The sequence below is a fragment of the Trichechus manatus genome, unplaced genomic scaffold (genome assembly GCF_000243295.1).
Source record: "Trichechus manatus latirostris isolate Lorelei unplaced genomic scaffold, TriManLat1.0 scaffold00302, whole genome shotgun sequence".
NCBI lineage: Eukaryota > Metazoa > Chordata > Mammalia > Sirenia > Trichechidae > Trichechus > Trichechus manatus.
The window spans coordinates 988,670-1,007,892 of record NW_004444238.1 but is presented as its reverse complement, the minus strand read 5'-3'; the positions used below and the strand labels follow the sequence as shown (position 1 = coordinate 1,007,892).

Genomic DNA, 19,223 nt, shown 5'->3' with positions numbered 1-19,223 from the left:
GACTGGGCTTCACTGGGCCTTGCTGCCTGCTGGCTGGAAGACCTCTCAACAGGATCTTCCAAGCCTCTGCCACTGGGACCTTCTAAGCCTCTTGTCATGGTTTGAATTATGTCCCCCCAAAAATGTGTGTGTCAATTTGGCTAGGCCATGATTCCCAGAATTGTGTGGTTGGCCTCCATTTTGTGATTGTAATTTTATGTTAAAGAAGATTAGGGTGGGATTGTAACACCACCTTTACCCAAGTCACATCCCTGATCCAACGTAAAGGGAGTTTCCCTGGGATGTGGCCTGCACCACCTTTTATCTCAAGAGATAAAAGGAAAGGGAAGCAAGCAGAGAGTTGGGGACCTCATACCATCAAGAAAGCAGTGCTGGGAGCAGAGCGGGTCCTTTGGACCGGGGTCCCTGCGCAGAGAAGCTCCTAGTCTGGGGGAACAATGATGAGAAGGCTGAGAGCTGACACACTGAATTTGGACTTTTAGCCTACTTTACTGTAAGGAAATAAACTTCTCTTTGTTAAAACCATACAACTTCTGGTATTTCTGTTACTGCAGCACTAGATGACTAAGAAACCTCTGTTGCCAGCTCCCTCCCATGCTATCTGATTCTGCGGGGTTCTTGTCTCCACACTACTCAGGCCCCTGCTGCCCAAGAGGTAAGGTGTGCAACTCCTGCACGGAGCACTCTCACTACACTACAAGGGCTCCATGTGTATGTATACATGTGTGTGTATATATACAAATATATATTTAAATAAACATTAAAACTATTTTAAAAGATTTAGATTACTAATAATAAAAGATTCATTACAAACAACATATTATCATTTTATATAATCAAACTATATATTTTTAAGTATTTTAAAACGATATCATTAATCCTAGTAATGTTGCAGTGATACTAGGATACTCAGGCAATAGATTTGGCCACATCCAAAACTTTTGTAGACCTTTCCATCACTTTATCTATAATCGTATATGTTAACTTGTATGGTCTATTACTCTAATCCATGACTGCTGGAATTGCTAAATTGATAAACACCTTTTGGAAAGCAACTGGCGACACGTATCTTAAAAATCTTAATAATATATTAAAGGCTTACGCCCTTTATCCCAATGTTACCACTTCTCAAAAATTATCCTGGGGGGAAATCTAAAATAAGAAAAACAATATACAATAAATTGCTCATTCAAGCCTGTGTATAATAGAGAAAGTTGGTGACACTAAAGAGGAATGGTTAAATTACAGTGCATTTACTCAACAGAATATCATTTGGTCATTTGTAATGATTATGAAACAAAATACAAAAACATTCATACGTTAGATTAAATAAAGAACTGTATGTATCAAAGCTAGCATTAAAACCAAAAAAACCAAACCCGTTGCCATTGAGTAGATTCCAACTCACAGCGTCCCTACAGGACAGGGTAGAACTGCCCCATAGGGTTTCCAAGGAGCGACTGGTGGATTCGAACTGCCCTTTCCTTTTGGTTAGCAGCCAAATGCTTAACTACTAAGCTACCAGGGCCCCCAAATTGGCATTACTACATAAAAATTCAATACTACTAGGAAAGAAATATGGAAAATGAGTTCTATTTATTGGGTGGGAAGATTATAAGCCAATGTCTCATTAATAGACCAGATCTCCCAAAACACTGTACTTTTTATTTTTACAAGCTATTAACATATAAGTTTGTTCGGTAGTCTTATCAAAAAGCATTTTCTTTTATTTCAAATGTCCAAAGTTTGGCAAATATATAAGTGGAAGCCAGTGTGATCTGCATGTGCCTGCTAGTGTATCACTGCACTTTTTATAATGTATTTGATTACGTTTTACTAGAGATTCCAGGATTGGAGAATTAAATATTAACAAATTAAAATTAAATGTTAGCAATCATCCCAGGGTCTTAGAGCAGCGTTGACCATTTCTAGCACTCTATTTGATCACTGGTTTTATTACTATTTTGATTTTTAAGTGCTTTAAATTTTCAAAGTACATCGTAATTATTTATTTAAATTACTCCTGATGCCTGCACTTCCTCAGAGATCAGGACAAAGGAGACACACAAACATCCACAGAGAATCAGCCACTATTCTTATCAGTTACCAAGTTCCTACGCTCTATTCACAGGATTCGGAAATACTGCACGATTCTGCACTTACTCTCAAGAAGCCAGGGGGTTAAAAAAATACCAACAAAGCTGTGTAATTACAGACGAACGAAGATACCGGGGTGGGGGGGGATTGGAAAGCAGGGCGCCACTCTGCTGCGCGAGATACCAACAGCCTATAAAGAGGGCTTAAATTCCAGAGAAGGCACTTCAGTCCCTCGATACCTTTACTTTCTGCTCTTTAAGTTTCCTTCTACAAAAACTCGGGGTCCACCAACCCTGCAGCCACTCGCCTCGGTCCGACCTATTCCTGCCCCCGCTCGTTCCGGCTTCCAACCGCTTCTTCCGCCCTTTCCCATCTCCTCTGCGCCTGCGCGACCGGAAAATTCGCGAACGTTCCTGAAGTGGAACAAGCCGTTTCCGGAAGCCGGCAGCCGCCCTAGCCGTCACACCGGTCCCTGCGACAAGGCAATTATAAACGTGCTCTCCTGTGGTTCCCGGCGTTTTGGCCTTACTTCTAACTGCGAAAAGATATGGCCCTGCTGTGCTACAATCGAGGCTGCGGCCAACGCTTCGATCCCGAGACCAATTCCGACGGTAAGAAAAACGATTCATCAGCCCTCTCCTCTCCCTCCCCATCTTTTCAGCCCCGGGGAAGCCCTGTGGGCCAGAGGGCGTCCCGGAGCCTGTCGTTCTCCTGCAAACCGCCACCACTCCGTCCGCGGTCAGGGTTCCTCCAGGGCCGCCCTCGGCTGCCCGCGCAGCCCACCTCTTCCCTTGCGCTCGGCGGCCACTCGCCGAGCGCCCTGGAAACGGCACCAACCCGCGGTCTGTCTGCATCCGCCCCAGGAGACGTTCCCCTGGACGCACGTGGTTCCGCAGTCGCCCGCTGACTCTCTTTAATTCAACTGGAATTTAGAAACTCCCTCGGCCCTCCCAATTTTGGGGGAAGCAAAAGTTAAAAGAGGTACTGCTGGGCTCGTTTTGCTCTTAGCTTCACCATTATTGGCTGTGATTTCGTGTGTGTGTGTCAGTGTCTGTCACAGAGACCAAGAGATAGGAGGAGGGGGGCTGTTATCCTAGCAGTTAAAATCTGCTTTGTTGTATTAGAACAAAAGTGTGTCTAAAAGCCTACTGTGGGCCTGTTCTGTCTACCCACCGTTACAAACTTTTTTTTTTTTTAATGTTCTTGGTTAGGAAAATTATGTATCTTGACACTGTTAAGTTTTGATACACTCGCCGCCATCGTGTATTCGTTATAGTTTACTTAGTAGTAGTATTTGTTTTCGCTTTGGCCTCTGTATGTTAATACTGTGTCAACTTCAGGATAAGGTGAGTGAATGTTCTCGGCAACTTCTAAGTGTAGAGTTAAAGGTGTAAAGTGGAAGCTAGTGACTAGAGTATGTGAATGATAAAAAATGACCAATGAATTTGATTGGTGAATGGAATAAAGTAGTGAGTTTGTCCCGTGAATATTGTGGAAAGTGACAACACGTTCTCAAATTCAACAAGCATTTATTGTACTTTTCTGTATGCCGAACATTGATCTATCACTTTATTACAGTATCGCATTTAATCTTCACAACTCTGAAGTATACCTTATTGGCCCTATTTAATAGACAAACCTAGTTCAAGGTGGTAGCAAAAGGAAGCTCAGCATTATGAAGAAGGTTCAAATCTATGCCTTTTAAAACCTTTTTCACCTGAGAGTCTAAAATATTTGTTTTGAGACTCAAGTGGATTAGAGACATTTAAAATGAGAAGACCACCGGTACAGAACTCTGAAGGAGGAGAAACTAAATCTTTATGCAGTACTCAAGTTGCTGTATTTGAAGTTATCATGATAGAAATATGAAATTACTCAAGGTGGGGGGAAAGTCAGGGTTTGAGTGATCACACACGTAGAGGAATGGAGACTTATTAAGTTCTTTGCTGTTGGTACCTTATGTAAAAAGTGTATTGCCTTGGTGTCTGCATATTCTGTTTTCATACAAATACAGTAGAAAGACTGATGTTTTGCTGCATGGGACAGTATTTTTAGGGGTGATACAGGCCCTGGTGGTGTAGTGGTTAAATATTTGCGTTTTACTTCTGTGACAGGTTTCTATCTTACACAGGTTCTGGCTTTTGCAGGTTTTAAACTGTATGTATGTTATAAAGATATAATACTAAATGTATATATGAAGTTAACAGCCATAGGTATCGCAGCCAATTGCGGTCGAGTAGATTTCAACTCATAGCAACCCTATAGTGCAGAGCAGAACTGCCCTATAGGGTTTCCAAAGCTGTAATCCTTACGGAAGCCGACTGCCACATCTTTCTCCCACGGACCAGCTGGTGGTTTGAAACCACCGACCTTTTGGTTAACAGCCAAGTGCTTAACCACCTCCAGGGCTCCTTCAGCTATAGGTGTAGATACTTGAAGTGATGCAGTGCCTAGGAAGAAAATAGCGTGTTCAGAAAAAGCCAAAGGAGTAGATAGTAGATGTATCTCCAGAATTAGATAGGGATAGAATCTGTCTTAAGGATAGTCTCAAGGATTGAGTGGTCAGCAGTTCTAAATGCAGCAAGGAGCTCCAGTGAGATTCCTGAAAAGTATATTTTTCACTTTAGCAAAATGGGGTTTATTATAGAGATTTAGAATAAAGGCTTCAAGTAAGTTGATTGAGTGAATGGAAAGTGTGGAAATGGAGGTAACAAGAAGACATGAGCTAATAGCAAACTGAATTTGGTCAAGAGAAAGTTTTACAGAATGGGAGAGGTTTGACCTTGTAGGTTAGCTGAAATAACAGGTAAAAGGGGTCAAGTTGAAGATAGACACAAGACTGTACCTAGTATATGGAACCAGATCCTGGATCAGTCATTTTTAAAAATCTGTTCATTTGCACAAGATATTTTTATTATTATTTCTATTTTAGTGCTGTGGCATAACTGTCATGCTTACTGACCTATTTACATAGTCTCTTCATCATGATTTTTCCCTCATAGGCAAAAATTAGACTCTCAAGCTCATAGGACATTTCAGCTTGTAACCCAAGTAAAATGGATGTTTAAAGGAGACATGGTTGGCAACTTCTGTATGCTAAATATTTATCCTGGAAAAGGCACCCTTCACAGTGTTTTCCACACATATGAGGAGACTGAAGCAACTAGTAAGTGGCAGAGCTAAGATCTGAACCAGGTCAAACCCAATGTTAAAGTCTCTTGGCCAGTACCCAGTATTATGCTGTAGCTGCTTACACATAAGATATTACTTTGATATTACAGAACTTGTAAACCTGATAAAGAAAGGCTACAAAAGAAAATATTCATCTGCTTTACTTTTTTTTTTTGAAAGCAGTAATTTTCAAGTTTTGTTCGTAACGAGTTATATGGTTAAGACCTGACTCCCTCCGGGTGTGATTTTGGCAAAACTGACTATTACCATGATTCTTTCGCCTCTAATTGAAGCCCTGGTGGCACAGTGGTTAAGAGTTCAGCTGCTAACCAAAAGGTTGGCAGTTCAAATCCACCAACTACTCCTTGGAAACCCTATGAGGCTGTCCTGTCCGGTCGCTATGAGTCGGAATTGACTCAACGACAGCAGTTTTGGTTTGACTTTATGCCTCTAACTGTACTAACTACAAATATACATTAAATTTGGTATTCAAAATTTCTAGTATCGAATAGTAGTATTCTTTATTCCATTCCCCTTCTCAACTTCATGCCCATTTCTGCTTCCAGCCTCCTTTTCTAGTCTTTTATTCTCTTCCTCATCCTAATCTGTGGATTTATTTACCTGTCACTTTCCCTTTTACTTACCTGACACTTTCTTGCTCCATTAACTATCGTAGTATCTTTGTAGCCTGTGGTTGGTAACTATAAAGCAAGTCATACTGGCTATTAATAAAGGCCTAGGGAGATTTCTCTGAGTACAGGGAATTAATCATTTTAAGGCAACGCCAGGAGTCAGAGGTTGTAGAGAATTGGAAAACTAAGTAGACATTTAGGTTGAGTAACGTAACCTTAAGAGATAATTGCCAAAGGGTAGAGCTGACCTATTTTCTCCAAGCTCACGATACTATCTAGTTAAGGAATAAGTGTGTCTATCTTTTATCTGATTTTTTTAAATTATATTATTTCATATTACAAATGATAAACCATTTCCATAAGAGAGTTTTAGGTAAGTAAGTGATAGTGTAATGGGGAGAAGGGAGGAAGTGCAGAATGACAGTTAATGACAACCCTAGAAATAGGCTATAAACCCATTGCCTTCGAGTTGATTCAGACTCATAGCAACCCTACAGAACAGAGTAGAAATGCCCCATAGTGTGTCCAAGGAGCAGGTGGATTTGAACTGCTGACCTTTTGGTTAGCAGCCGAGCTCTTAACCACTGTGCCACCAGGGCTACAGAAACAGGCTGTAGAACTTAAATTTTGTGATAAGGCTTGTACCTAGAAATTGACACCTCTCTGGGAAAGTTAAATTAGCAATTAGATGCTACATTTTTAGCAGTTTTAAAATTGTTTTTTAAAAATTTTAGAGCCTATTCTTCCAAAGTATCATTTTAGGTATTGTTTTGGAGGCAGTCTTTATGCATCAGTGCACGTAAGAACACTTAACTTTGATAGTATTTTTGTGAAAGTAGAATCGAAAGATAAAGGTCACAATCTTGGGGCTTGAAGTTTGATGCTTAACAGAATTTACTACCAAGATGAGAGAACTGTGGATTATAATTTGTTATGCTTGAGTTATTCTGTATTTTTATCATAGTCTTCATACTCTTAAATTAGAATTGTAAGTATTACTATTTTAACAAGAAGGATCCCTGGTGGTGCAGTGGTTAAGCGCTCAGCTACTAACTGCAAGGTTGGCGTTTTGAACCCTCCAGCAGCTCCGTGGGAGAAAGATGTGGTGGTCTGCTTCTGTAAAGATTACAGCCTTGGAAACCGTACGGGGCAGTTCTACTCTGTCCTGTAGTGTCACTGTGAGCCGTAATCGACTTGATGGCAACGAGTTTTGGTTTTATTTTAACAAAATACTATGTTAAGCACTGCGTGACGTGTATCAAACATAAGCATTACTGAATTTTTAAAGAAAAAATACATTAACCTGCATTTGGAAAAAAGGAGTAAAGTGTTAGCACCTGAAGGAAGTAACAATGTGCACATTTTTCTTCATTATAAAAAGTGGTATTTATTTTTTCCTTTCTTCTGTTTTTGACCAGGTGCTTGCACATACCACCCAGGCGTTCCAGTCTTCCATGATGCATTAAAGGTAGGACCTTAGTATATATTTAAAATCTCTTCCTGTCTGTGTAGTACATTTAAGGAGTATAATACTAAATCTTTATTTTCTTGTCTATTTTTCTCAGCTTGGGACTTTCTGCTTTTTTAATGATCAGTATGGGGTGCTTTAAGCATGTCCTTCATTAAAAGCAAAGAAGACAGTAGATGGTCATCTTAAGATTTTTTCAAGTTATAAAATATTATTTTTATCCCAGTTCTCATTTTCTACACCTCTTTCTTCACTTTCCTAATCTTAAAGGTGAAATAGAAGGGACTATATTCAATCTTTATATAAAGTTGTCAATCTATCAGGCAGCTGCTTACTAATAAGAGTAGCTCTGAATTAGGAAGAATAGTTATAAACACTTAACAGTACCAGTCTCAGGGCAGACATGTAAGTTGAGAGTATCTTTACAAAAAAGAGATGCTGCCAGGTTTCCACCTGTACTTTCCTTGATGTTCTGGAGAACTAGAGAAATAGTGAGATGTTATTTGACCAGATTTTTATGGTAGGTTACCTGGCTTTATTGATATTTTTAAATTTATGATATGTTACATCTTAAAGAGTTTCCTTTGTATATCTAAGAGACTGTTGTGGGGCTGACATGGCTTTAGATGCTCCCACTTTTGTGCTCAGGAACACAAACAATCTTACCTGTTTAAATATTGTTCGTGCCCTTTGAATTTCTAATACATCTTCCAGAGAGTAGTTGGACCCTTATGGCATTTAACTGTTGGATGTCTAAAAAAGATAAACAGGCAGATACGAAGTTTATGTTAGTTGGTTAGTTCTGAGTGAGAAAGTAGAAGAAACATTTAATAGGGCAAGGTGAAGTTTGACTCCTCTTGTGTGCCATCAGATTTACTCTGATAGCAACCCTGTAGGATGGAGTAGAAGTGCCCCCATAGGGTTTCCTAGGCTTAGTGTTTCAGGATTGGAAGAGATCCTTATTCATGCCCATTCCAAAGAAAGGTGATCTAGCAGAATGCAGAAATTATCAAACAGTATCATTAATACCACATGCAAACAAAATTGTGCTGAAGATAATTGAAAAATTGCTACAGCCGTACATTGACAAGGAACTGCCAAAAATACAAGCCAGATTCAGAAGAGGACGTAGACTGAGGAATATCATTGCTGATGTCCGATGGATCTTGGCTGAAAACATAGAATACCAGAAAGATGTTTACCTGTGTTTTATTGACCACACAAAGGCATTTGACTGTGTGGATCATAACAAATTATGGATAACATTGAAAAGAATGGAAATTCCAGAACACTTAATTGTGCTAATGCAGAACCTGTACATAAACCAAGAGGCAGTTGTTCAAACAGAACAAGGGGATCCTGCATGATTTAAAATCAGGAAAGGTCTGCATCAGTGTTACATCCTTCCACCATTCTTATTCAGTCTGTATGCTGACCAAATAATCCAAGAAACTGGACTATATGAAAAAGGAACGAGCCATAAGGATTGGAGGAAGACTAACAGTCTGTGTTATGCAGATGACACAACCTTACTTGCTGAAAGTGAAGAGGACTTGAAGCACTTACTGATGAAGATCAAAGACTATAGACTTCAGACCTCAACATGAAACAAAAATCCTCACAACTAGACCAATAAGCAACATCCTAATAAATGGAGAAAATATTGACGTTATCATGGAAATCATTTTGTTTGGATCCACAGTCAATGCCCATGGAAGCAGCAGTCAAGAAATCAAATGACATACTGCACTGGGCAAGTCTGCTGCAAAAGACTTAAAGTGTTGCAAAGCAAAGATGTCACTTTGAAGACTAAGATACACCTCATGCAAGCCATGCTATTTTCAGTTGCCTCATATGCACACAAAAGCTGGTAATGAAAAAGGAAGACCAAAGAAGAATTGACAGATTTGAATTACGGTGTTGGTGAAGAATATTAACTATACCATGGACTGCCAGAATGAACAGATTTGTCTTGGAAGAAGTACAGCCAGAATGCTCCTTAGAAGTGAAGGTAACATACATTATCAGGAGCGACCAATTCCTAGAGAAGGGCATCATGCTTGGTAAAGTAGTGGGTGAACAAAACAGGAAGACCCTCAACAAGATAGAGTGACACAGTGGCTGCGACAGTGGGCTCAAACAAAGCTACTGTTACGAGGATGACACAGGACTGGGCACTGTTTCATTCTGTTGTACATAGGGTCCCTATGAGTTGGAATCGACTCAATGGCACCTAACCACAACAGTCTTTACAAGAAGCAGATCACCATGTCTTTTCTCCTGCGGAGCCTCTGATGGATTGGACCACTGACATTTTGGTTAGCAGCCAAGGGCTTACCATGGTGCCATTGGGCTGCTTGACGACTCCTTACAAACTTTTATGTGAGTGGAAACTAGTTCTTTGGGAATATTTGTTTGTCTATTTGGGGATTTTATCTATTCTAGACTGCCAACGATTCTGTAGGCGTTTTTTTGTTTTGTTTTGTTTTTTTAATGGTACCTTTTTGTTTTCTTTTTCTATGGTGTTTTCCTCTTATTTCCTCACCATTGGCATTCTTCGCATCTCCGTATTTGGCTTCCGGTTTTCTCTCAGTTCATTTTTTTGTGTCCTTAAATGTCACCTTTATGCCAGTGGCTCCTGTGACATATTGCCACTAATGTGTCTCGTTGTCAACCTCAAACCAATTTCTAAGGTGAACTCTTGTTCCAAAAATAGTTCTGTCTCACATCCTTGCTATTTTTAGTAATGATACCACTAATTTTCTGTTGTCATTCATCCCTTTGCTCTGTTTTTACTACCTCACCATTAATCACACCAAATCTTAATGATTTCAGTTTGAAATTCTTTTTCTCTCTTCTCCAGTCCTACTGTTTACTGTTAGAGTCTATAAACATTTCTTGAAGACCTAGACTTCTAAGTCTATTGGATTTCACAGCCTAGTAGATTTCAGAAAAGTTGCCAGTTGTCTATTTGACTTAGAAGCTAAGCATTTCATTAACAAAAGGACATTTTAACAAATGGTGCTGGCAAAACTGGATATCTATCTGCAAAAAAATGAAGCAGGACCCATACCTCATGCCATCTACAAAAACTACTTCAAAATGGATCAAAGACCTGAATATAAAGCCTAAAACTATAAAGTTCATAGAAGAAAAAATAGGACCAACACTACAGGCTTTAATACACGGCATTAACAGGATACCAGCCATAACCATCAATACACCAATCCCAATAGATAAGCTAGATAACTGGGATCTTCTAAAATGAAACACCTGTGCTCTTCAAAAGACTTCACCAAAAGAGTAAAAAGAGAAGCTACAGACTGGGAAAAAAATTTTTGGACAGTACAAGTCAGACAAAGGTTTAATCTCCATAATCTACAAGAAAATCCAACACCTCTACAACAAAAAGACAAATAATCCTATTAAAAAATGGGCAAAGGAAATGAACAGACACTTCACCAAAGAAGACATTCAAATGGCCAACAGACACATGAGGAAATGCTCATGATCACTAGCCATTAGAGAAATGCAAATTCAAACCACAATGAGATACCATCTCACCCCAGCATTCCTGGCACGAATCAAAAATACTGGAAATAACAAATGTTGGAGGGGCTGCGGGGAGATCGGAACTCTTACGTACCGCTGGTGGGAATGCAAAATGGTACAACCATTTTGGAAAATGATATGGTGCTTCCTCAGAAAGCTAGAAATAGACATGCCATTCGATCCAGCAATCCCACTCCTAGGAATATATCCTAGAGAAATAAGAGTTGTCACTCGAATAGACATATGCATACCTATGTTCATGGCAGCATTGTTCACAATAGCAAAATGATGGAAACAACCTAGATGCCTATCAACAGATGAATGGATAAACAGACTATGGTACATACACACAGTGGAGTACTATGCAATGAGAAAGAAGAACAATGAATCTGTGAAGCATCTCATAATATGGATGAAACTGGAGGACATTATGCTGAGTGAAATAAGTCAATCACAAAATGACAAATATTGTATGAGACCCTTATTGTAAAAACCCATGAAAAAGTTCACACACAAACTGTAACAATCTTGGTTGGTTACCAGGGATGGGAGGGGTTGGGGGGGAGATACTAAATAGGCAATAGATAAGTGGTATCTTGGGTGAAGGGTGAGACAGTACACAATACAGGGGAAACTAGCACAACCTGTACAAGGAAAGGTTATGGAAGCCCCATAGACACATCCAGACTCCCTGAGGGACTGAATTGCTGGGCAGAGGGCTGTGGGGACCATGGTCTCGGGGAACATCTAGCTCAATTGGCATGACACAGCCTATAAAGACAATGTTCTACATTCTACCTTGATGAGTAGCGTCTGGGGTCTTAAAAGCCTGTGAGTGGCCATCTAAGATACTCCACTGGTCTCATCCCTTCGGGAGCAAGGGAGAATGAAGAGAACAGGATACAAGGAAACGGTTAGTCCAAAGGACTAATGGTCCACAGCTACCAAGGCCTCCACCGGACTGAGTCCAGTACAGCTAGATGGTGCCTGGCTACCACCACTGACTGCTCTGACCAGGATCACAACAGAGGGTTCTGGACAGAGCTGGAGAAGGATGTAGAACATAATTCTAACTCACAAAAAAAAAGACAGATTTACTGGCCTAAAGGAGTCTGGAGAAACCCCAAGAGTATGGCCCCCAGACACCCTTTCAGCTCAGTGGTGAAGTTATCTCCGAGGTTCACCGTTCAGCCTGGAAGTGTACAGCCCCGTAAAACCAAATGGGACCAATGAGGTATAGTAGTCCAGTGACAAGGGCCAGAAGGCAGAAGGGGACAAGGAAGCTGGTGATAGGGAACCCAAGGTTGAGTAAGGATATTGTTGATGTGTTGTGAGATTGTTAACCATTGTCATAGGGCAACATTTGTAGTAACTGTTCTGTAAGCCTTCACCTGAGGTACAATTAAAAAAAAAAAGAAAAGGACAGTTCTTTTCAAGAAAACACAGCAACCTTATACCCACATACTTAAAGTTATCCTTCCTTTTCTCATTTTATTTAGCCCTGGTGGCACAATGGTTAAGTGCTCACTGCTAACCAAAAGGTTGGCAGTTCAAACTCACCCAGTCAGTGGCTATGCGGGAGAAAAGACCTGGCAATCTAGTCCTATAAGGATTATAGCCAAGAAAACCTTACAGGGCAGTTCTCCTGTGTCACATTGAGTTGCTGTCCGTTGAAAATCAACTCCATGGCACCTAACAACAAAATAGAACCCAGATTAACATTTGGGAACAACAGGCCTATCATTTCTTACATGTATGAATCTCAGTATTCTCCAGAGTGTCTGACATAATTCTGTATATGATTAAGATGATAAAATTTTTTCTCTTGTAGGACGACTTTCCTGATAACTATATTTTCACTGCTACTTAAACCTTAGATTTAAAGTTGTGCTAATTATTTATCTGTGCGTGAGTTTAAAGTAAAAAAGAGAAATTCAAAATATAGGAAAGTTTGAATTGTAGGTTTTTTTTTTTTTTTTTTTGAATGTAGTTTTAAAAAATAAAACCTGGAAGTGCATATTGTTAAAAAGAAAAAAAGAAAAAATTCTTCATGCAGTATATTGAGACAGTGAGGTCTAGGTGAAGATGTGCAAAGTTGTCTCTTATTCTTAGTTTGTAATATCCTAACTCTTAAGACTGCCACATTTTTGTTTCCTTTTCCCCCATAATACATTGGAATTATAGTGTTTTAAGTCACTTTTTTAAACAACTTGGTATTTTGTTCAGAAATCACATACTCTTAGAATTTCTGTACTTTTCACTGAAAAGATCATCTAACTTTCAGTAGTAGGCTGATACTTTAATCTGTGCTCTGAAAATAAGTAAAATGCTTATTGTTGAGGGACAACTATAGTGGGTTTTGTTAAGAGACTGTATTATAATTATCATCCCTGAGTTACAAGATTTTTAAAATAAAACACCTTCAGTTGCTTCTCAGATCCTTTAAAATATGTGCTGTTCTTAGGAATTATAAAATATTTTTCTTCTAAAAATCTGGTCCTGTTCTTGAAAAGAGAAGCAGATTCTGTTTCCCTATTTTAAGGTTCATCCTTTCATGACAGGTCACAGCACAGTTTTTAATTATTTTTTTAAAAACAAAGACTAAATATTTTACTTGAGTTAAGTGAACAATTTACAGCACTTTAAAACTGATATATATGTATATGTACAAATCACTTTGGGATTCAATGATGTAAGTAAAAATATTTATTAGTGGGTTGTGGTTCCCACACAAATATGGTTTTCTTTTTTTTTCCTTATATTTCATAGGGGTGGTCTTGCTGTAAGAGAAGAACAACTGACTTTTCTGATTTCTTAAGCATTGTAGTAAGTATTACTTTTTCCTTTTTTAGCCTAAATTATATCCCCAAAAGTATACATTTTAGGAAGCTCCATATTTCAGGCATCTGATTTCTGATATCTATTGCCTAGTCCTATTAACTTGCAAATAACACCTTTCTTTTAAAATGGAGTACAAGTCTCCCTCCATATCCTCTAAAATAAGGATTTTATCTGGCTGTTTTAGAGATTAAAGTTTGAAGGTATTAATTATCCAATTTGTCAATTTAGGTTTGTTCTTGATGTTAGTAGTCTTGAAAGAACATCAAAAAGAAATGATAGACAGCAGTTTAAAATGTTTTAGGTTACAAACAGTAAATTTTGCATCAAACCTGATACATCATTACGGTGTACCATTATTTTATATACTACTAAGAAAGAAAAGTAAAATTGTTAATAAACTAATAGGCCATTGATAGTATGATTTCAGAGATGTTAAAATGTACTTATGACTCAATGGAATGGGAATAAGAGTAGCTAGCATTTGTTGAATATTTACTACCTACCAGATGTACTGGGTACTCTACATGTATTATTTGATTTAATCCTCTCCAAAAATAAAAAAGACTAAGGTGCTGTTATTACCATTTTACAGTTTAGGAAGCTGAGGTTTAAAAAGATTAATTAAGTTGCTCAAGGTCATATAGCTAGTTAGTAGGAGAACTGGGAGTCTTTCGAGTAAAAGACTTTTTGTTTATAAATAATTTGTAGAATTCTGTTTATAAGGTTCTCCAGAATTTGTCACCTGCTTTCTGTATGGGAGACCTGTTTTCAGTTGCCAGCCAATGCAGCTCATGCACAGCCACCACCCTACTCTCAGTGAAGGTTTGCGTGTTGCTATGATGCTGAATAGGTTTCAGTGGAGCTTCCAGATTAAGATGGACTAGGAAGAAAGACCTGGCAATTTACTTGAGAAAATCAGCCAATGAAAACCCTGTGAATCACAACAGTTTGATCCACAAGGGTCGCCATGAGTCAGGCGCCAACTCTATAGCAACTAACAACAACAATAACAAATCAAGAAGCTTATGCTGTATATATAATGGAATAAGTTAAGTGGTTATTTATGAAGTATAATTAAAAGCTTAAAGTGCTTTATTCAAAATGAGAACTAATTTACAAATATAGCAAATTTGGAGTCATATTTTTAGTTTGTAAAACAAGTTAATGTGATAAAAGTAAGAAAAAACAATAGAATTTATCAGTAAAGATTTTGAAAAATTTGTATTTCTATAATGGCATATAAAATACGTGATAGAATAACTCTTAATGAATACTTTTCACTAACAGGGCTGTACAAAGGGTAGGCATAATAGTGAAAAGCCACCTGAGCCCGTCAAACCTGAAGTCAAGACTACTGAGAAGAAAGAACTGTCTGAATTGAAACCCAGATTTCAGGAGCACATCATTCAAGCCCCTAAACCAATAGAAGCAATAAAAAGGCCAAGGTATAAAATAGAGTTGTTTATTTGTGTCAGACTTGAGTAACAGCATTTGTTCATTACGATTTTGCATAATATCATTTGTACCTATTGTATAGGCCACTAAGTTTTGAACCATCTTATTTTCTTTTAGATGTGTCTTTAATTTTTATTTCTCCTTAACTTAAGGTCATGTACATAGTTAAACTTGATTACAGAATTGCTTATTGTACCATCATAATTATACTTAGAGTAGGGGAGTCACACATCTTGTGCTTTGAAGTATTTTTTTTCTCCGTTGCTTAGTGAAATTCTGTAAAGGAATTGTCCTAGTCAGGGAATCAGTTTGAGTTGAAAAAGAACTCAGAGACCTTTATTTCAGTTCTTCTACTTCTTGCTTGAATGTCTTCTAGGACATTCCTGACAGAAGAATATTTAGTTCACATTCAAATAATTTCAGTGAAGAAGAATTTACCTTTACCTCAAAGCAGTCCATTTTATTGTTACTAGGTCATTGTATAAGCTTCCCTTGTATTGAGCCAAATTCTGTTTTTCAGTTGTGTTTATTTTACCATTTACACAAACCTAATCATTCATCTCTACCTTCAGATGCCTGAAAACTACTGTTAATCTAATTGATATTAGTGAATTTTTATTGCATTTGATTTAGGTGGCGTATCTGTTAGTCTTAAAATGCCATTTGCTCATTTTGCAGTAGAATTACACAGATTTTTCATATTCACTTTCTGATCAACTAGATTAGTCTATTTTACATTCTGATACACGCATATTAGCACTACTGTTAAATGATCTTCTTCATACTGAACTTAAGTACTGAATTATTTTAGAACTGAAATTCCAGTTTAAAAAATGTGATTTGGGCCCCAAATTATACCCTGTTGAAATTTTTATTAATGCTCGGAATTCACTTCTTTCTCTTGATTTTGTTTAAATAAATGTTTAGAATATTGAATAATACATGACCAAGATAATGCTGAGAGGCTTTTTTACAATTATTCGTTCATTAACACTCTGGATACATTGTTAAAGAAACTATCTAGAATGATCTTACTTAGTTAATCTTTTTTTAAGTAATACAGTGGAGTCTCTCAAAATCGACAGTATGAGATGGGCTGCTGATAATTTTACTTAAGAGGAACTGAGAGAAATTAGATTCATCTACTCCTCATTTATCAAATATCTTGTTATCCAACATTTTGCGTTCACAACAATAGTACAAAATCAACTCTCTATTTTGCCCAGTAACGAGGAGCCAAGGTGAGAGGTGGAGGAGGGCTAGGTTGGTGAGAGGGAGTAAGGCCGCCTGGGCCACCAGTGGTTCATATTACCAGGTTCGGTTCATATTACCAGGTTCGGCGGAGGAGCCAGGACAGGCCCTCAGCAAGCACGGAGCAGGTGGGCAGCGAGCGCAGGAGGTGGGGGCAGCCGGGCCACAAGGATGTGGCAGGAACTGGTGCTGCAGGAGTGAAATAAGAATTATGAAATATGTTAGAGGATATTGGTTTTTTTAGCCCTACTGAAATTACCTTGCAATACAGTTGTATCTGAATCATAGCTGCATATATTAGTGTCCACACAAAGTGAATTATGACCACTGGCAGAAGTCAGTATGAATTCCCTTAGTTTATATCTATTGCCTGTTTATTATGTGCTTATTTTGCTTGAGCATAGGATGTACAAGTATGTCATGGTCCCTTTCTTGGGAGATAACTCATCTTGACAAACTTAGATACCTAGTCTTCACTTCTTTTCCATTACCTATACTGATTAATACTTGATTAATACTTGACTGTGCAGGCAGTAGCATTAAAAATCAGAAATATATGCACTGTAAAGGTTATTTGTAAAATACTTTTTAATGGGGAAAACTTAATTCACAAGGCATTTGGCTTTTTGTCATGAAGAGACTTAAGTATATTCATTTTGAGAACAAAGAAGTATTAATGATACATTAATAATATTAATAAAGATATCAAAATTCTCCAGCCCAGATGAGCCGATGACAAATTTGGAATTAAAAATATCTGCCTCCCTCAAACAAGCACTTGATAAACTTAAACTATCATCGGGGAATGAAGAAGATAAGAAGGGTAAGATTCTTTTTTTTTTTGTAATTATTTTCCATACAGTTAATCAGTCATCTAAAAGAGACAGGAGCAGGGTAGTTTTCTGAATGTAAGTATGAAAAATTAGTATACTATAGGGGAAATTTTTCCCCTAAATGCCAGTAATACCCACAGAATGAATACGTGGCTCATTCCATTATATCTTTAATTGTAAATGAGAACCTGTTAAAGTTTTGTTTTTCTTCTGTGAGTCATTATCTTTTCAATACTGAATTAAGTTTTTTTGGTAATTCACTGTGCATAATATAAAATGTTTTCAGTATTCTCTGCTCTATACCCAGCATTATGAAAGAAAACCACCCTTTCATGATTTCTCTCTTACAAGTTTAAGATATTGGATATATCTTTTGCATTACAGAATACATTTGTGGTATATATATATATATATCACCTAATCACAGTAGTTACTTAGGAGCTTTTTAAATATATTAACTGAAAATTCACACCGAAAAATTGATCATGTAAAATTACTTTAAAATATCTATCAAGTATTTCTTGTATAAAGTTAAGATTTTTTTTAAAGACTTGCTTTATGTAAAAGATTACTTTTTAAGAATGGAGCTGCACTAAAGTACTGTATTTTAATATTTCTAATTTGATTATTTTTGTTTGTTTTAGAAGAAGAAAGTGATGAAATTAAGATTGGGACCTCATGTAAAAATGGAGGATGTTCAAAGGTACATATTATAAACTGTGCTGTATCATGTACGTAACCTTTTTATTTTGAAATAAAGTGAGTGTTAGTCACTGACTCAGTTCAACAAGGATTTGGGTGCCTATTATGTTTTGGGCTATTTATGGACTAGAGCTATGAACATGGATAAGAGACACCCTCTGTCTCTGTGGAGTGCCATATCTTACAGAAAAGTCTGTTGTGGAAATAAACAGTTATAATTTATTTAACATTTATCGAGCACTTACTGTGTGCCACTTGTTTTAAGGGGCTCTGGATCTAGTATCAAATAAAGCAAAATTCCCTGTTCTTATGAAGCTGTTATTCTAGTATGGGGGGCAGGATAAAATATAAGTAAGTAAATATTATAAATTCAGGTAGATAAGAAAATAAAGCAGGCTAAGGTAATAGAGTGGTTGAAATATGAAAACTATTTAAATAAGGTCAGAGAAGTCCTTTTTGAGGTGACAATCATAAATTGGAATAATGTAGCAGATGAGTTATGTAAATGCTCATCTGGGAAGAGTACTGTAGATGGAGCAGCACCTCCATGTGTAGAGGCTTTGGAGCTTGTGTATTCAAGGAATAGCAAGATCAGTGGGGCTTGGTCATTGGTGAGGAAGGTAGGGATAACACAAAGAGGCAAATGCCAGAAGGCAAATGTGGAGTCCTTTATACTCCACATTTGATGATGAGGAGTTTGGGCTTTCTAAATATGATGGGAAGCCATTAACTCATTCTAAGTAGGGGTTTTAAAATGATTTATTTGGCTAGTGAGCAACAAATATATTGTAATGCAGCAGGAGTATAATTAGGAGGAGGGAAATCAGCATGCTGTTGTGGAATGCCAGGTAGTGGGATTGGAGTGTAGAAGTAAAATTGTTGAGAGTTGAAACAAGGCAGAGTATCCCCTTGACCTCAACTGGGAATGTGGGCATCAGGCGAATCAAATTTTCCCACACACTGCATGGATTAGAATGGTCACGAAAGTGCCGTGAGTATTGGTTTTGGGTTTACAGATAAATTTTAGTGAATGGGTAAATTCACAAATACATAGTCTGCAAATAATGAGGATCGACTGTATGTTCACGTATAGATAAGATAGAAATAGTACATAGAAGGGAATGATGAATTCTTAGCATAGGGAAGGCAGTTAAGTGGTAGAGTAATGAAGGAAGGTCAAGGAAAAAGTATCCCAGATTAGTTTGGAAAAATGAATCAGTT

At 37.8% G+C, this 19,223-nt stretch overlaps 1 protein-coding gene across 2 annotated transcripts in view; it reads left to right on the top strand.

The window, feature by feature from the left end:
- Positions 1 to 1,489: 1,489 nt before the first annotated feature.
- The window catches only part of CHORDC1 (cysteine and histidine rich domain containing 1), a 28,432-nt gene continuing 10,698 nt past the window's right edge, over positions 1,490 to 19,223 (top strand). Inside the window, exons 1-7 of one of the 2 annotated variants that reach the window (XM_023725368.1) lie at positions 1,491 to 2,708; positions 2,961 to 3,078; positions 7,319 to 7,368; positions 13,690 to 13,746; positions 15,049 to 15,206; positions 17,187 to 17,290; positions 17,945 to 18,003. In XM_023725368.1, coding sequence (XP_023581136.1) covers positions 17,200 to 17,290; positions 17,945 to 18,003 — 150 coding nt within the window. In that variant the 5' untranslated portion in view covers positions 1,491 to 2,708; positions 2,961 to 3,078; positions 7,319 to 7,368; ... (1 more) ...; positions 15,049 to 15,206; positions 17,187 to 17,199. Of the gene's footprint in view, positions 2,709 to 2,960; positions 3,079 to 7,318; positions 7,369 to 13,689; positions 13,747 to 15,048; positions 15,207 to 17,186; positions 17,291 to 17,944; positions 18,004 to 19,223 lie in introns of both variants that reach the window. The other variant, XM_004390484.2, reaches the window with a different exon arrangement.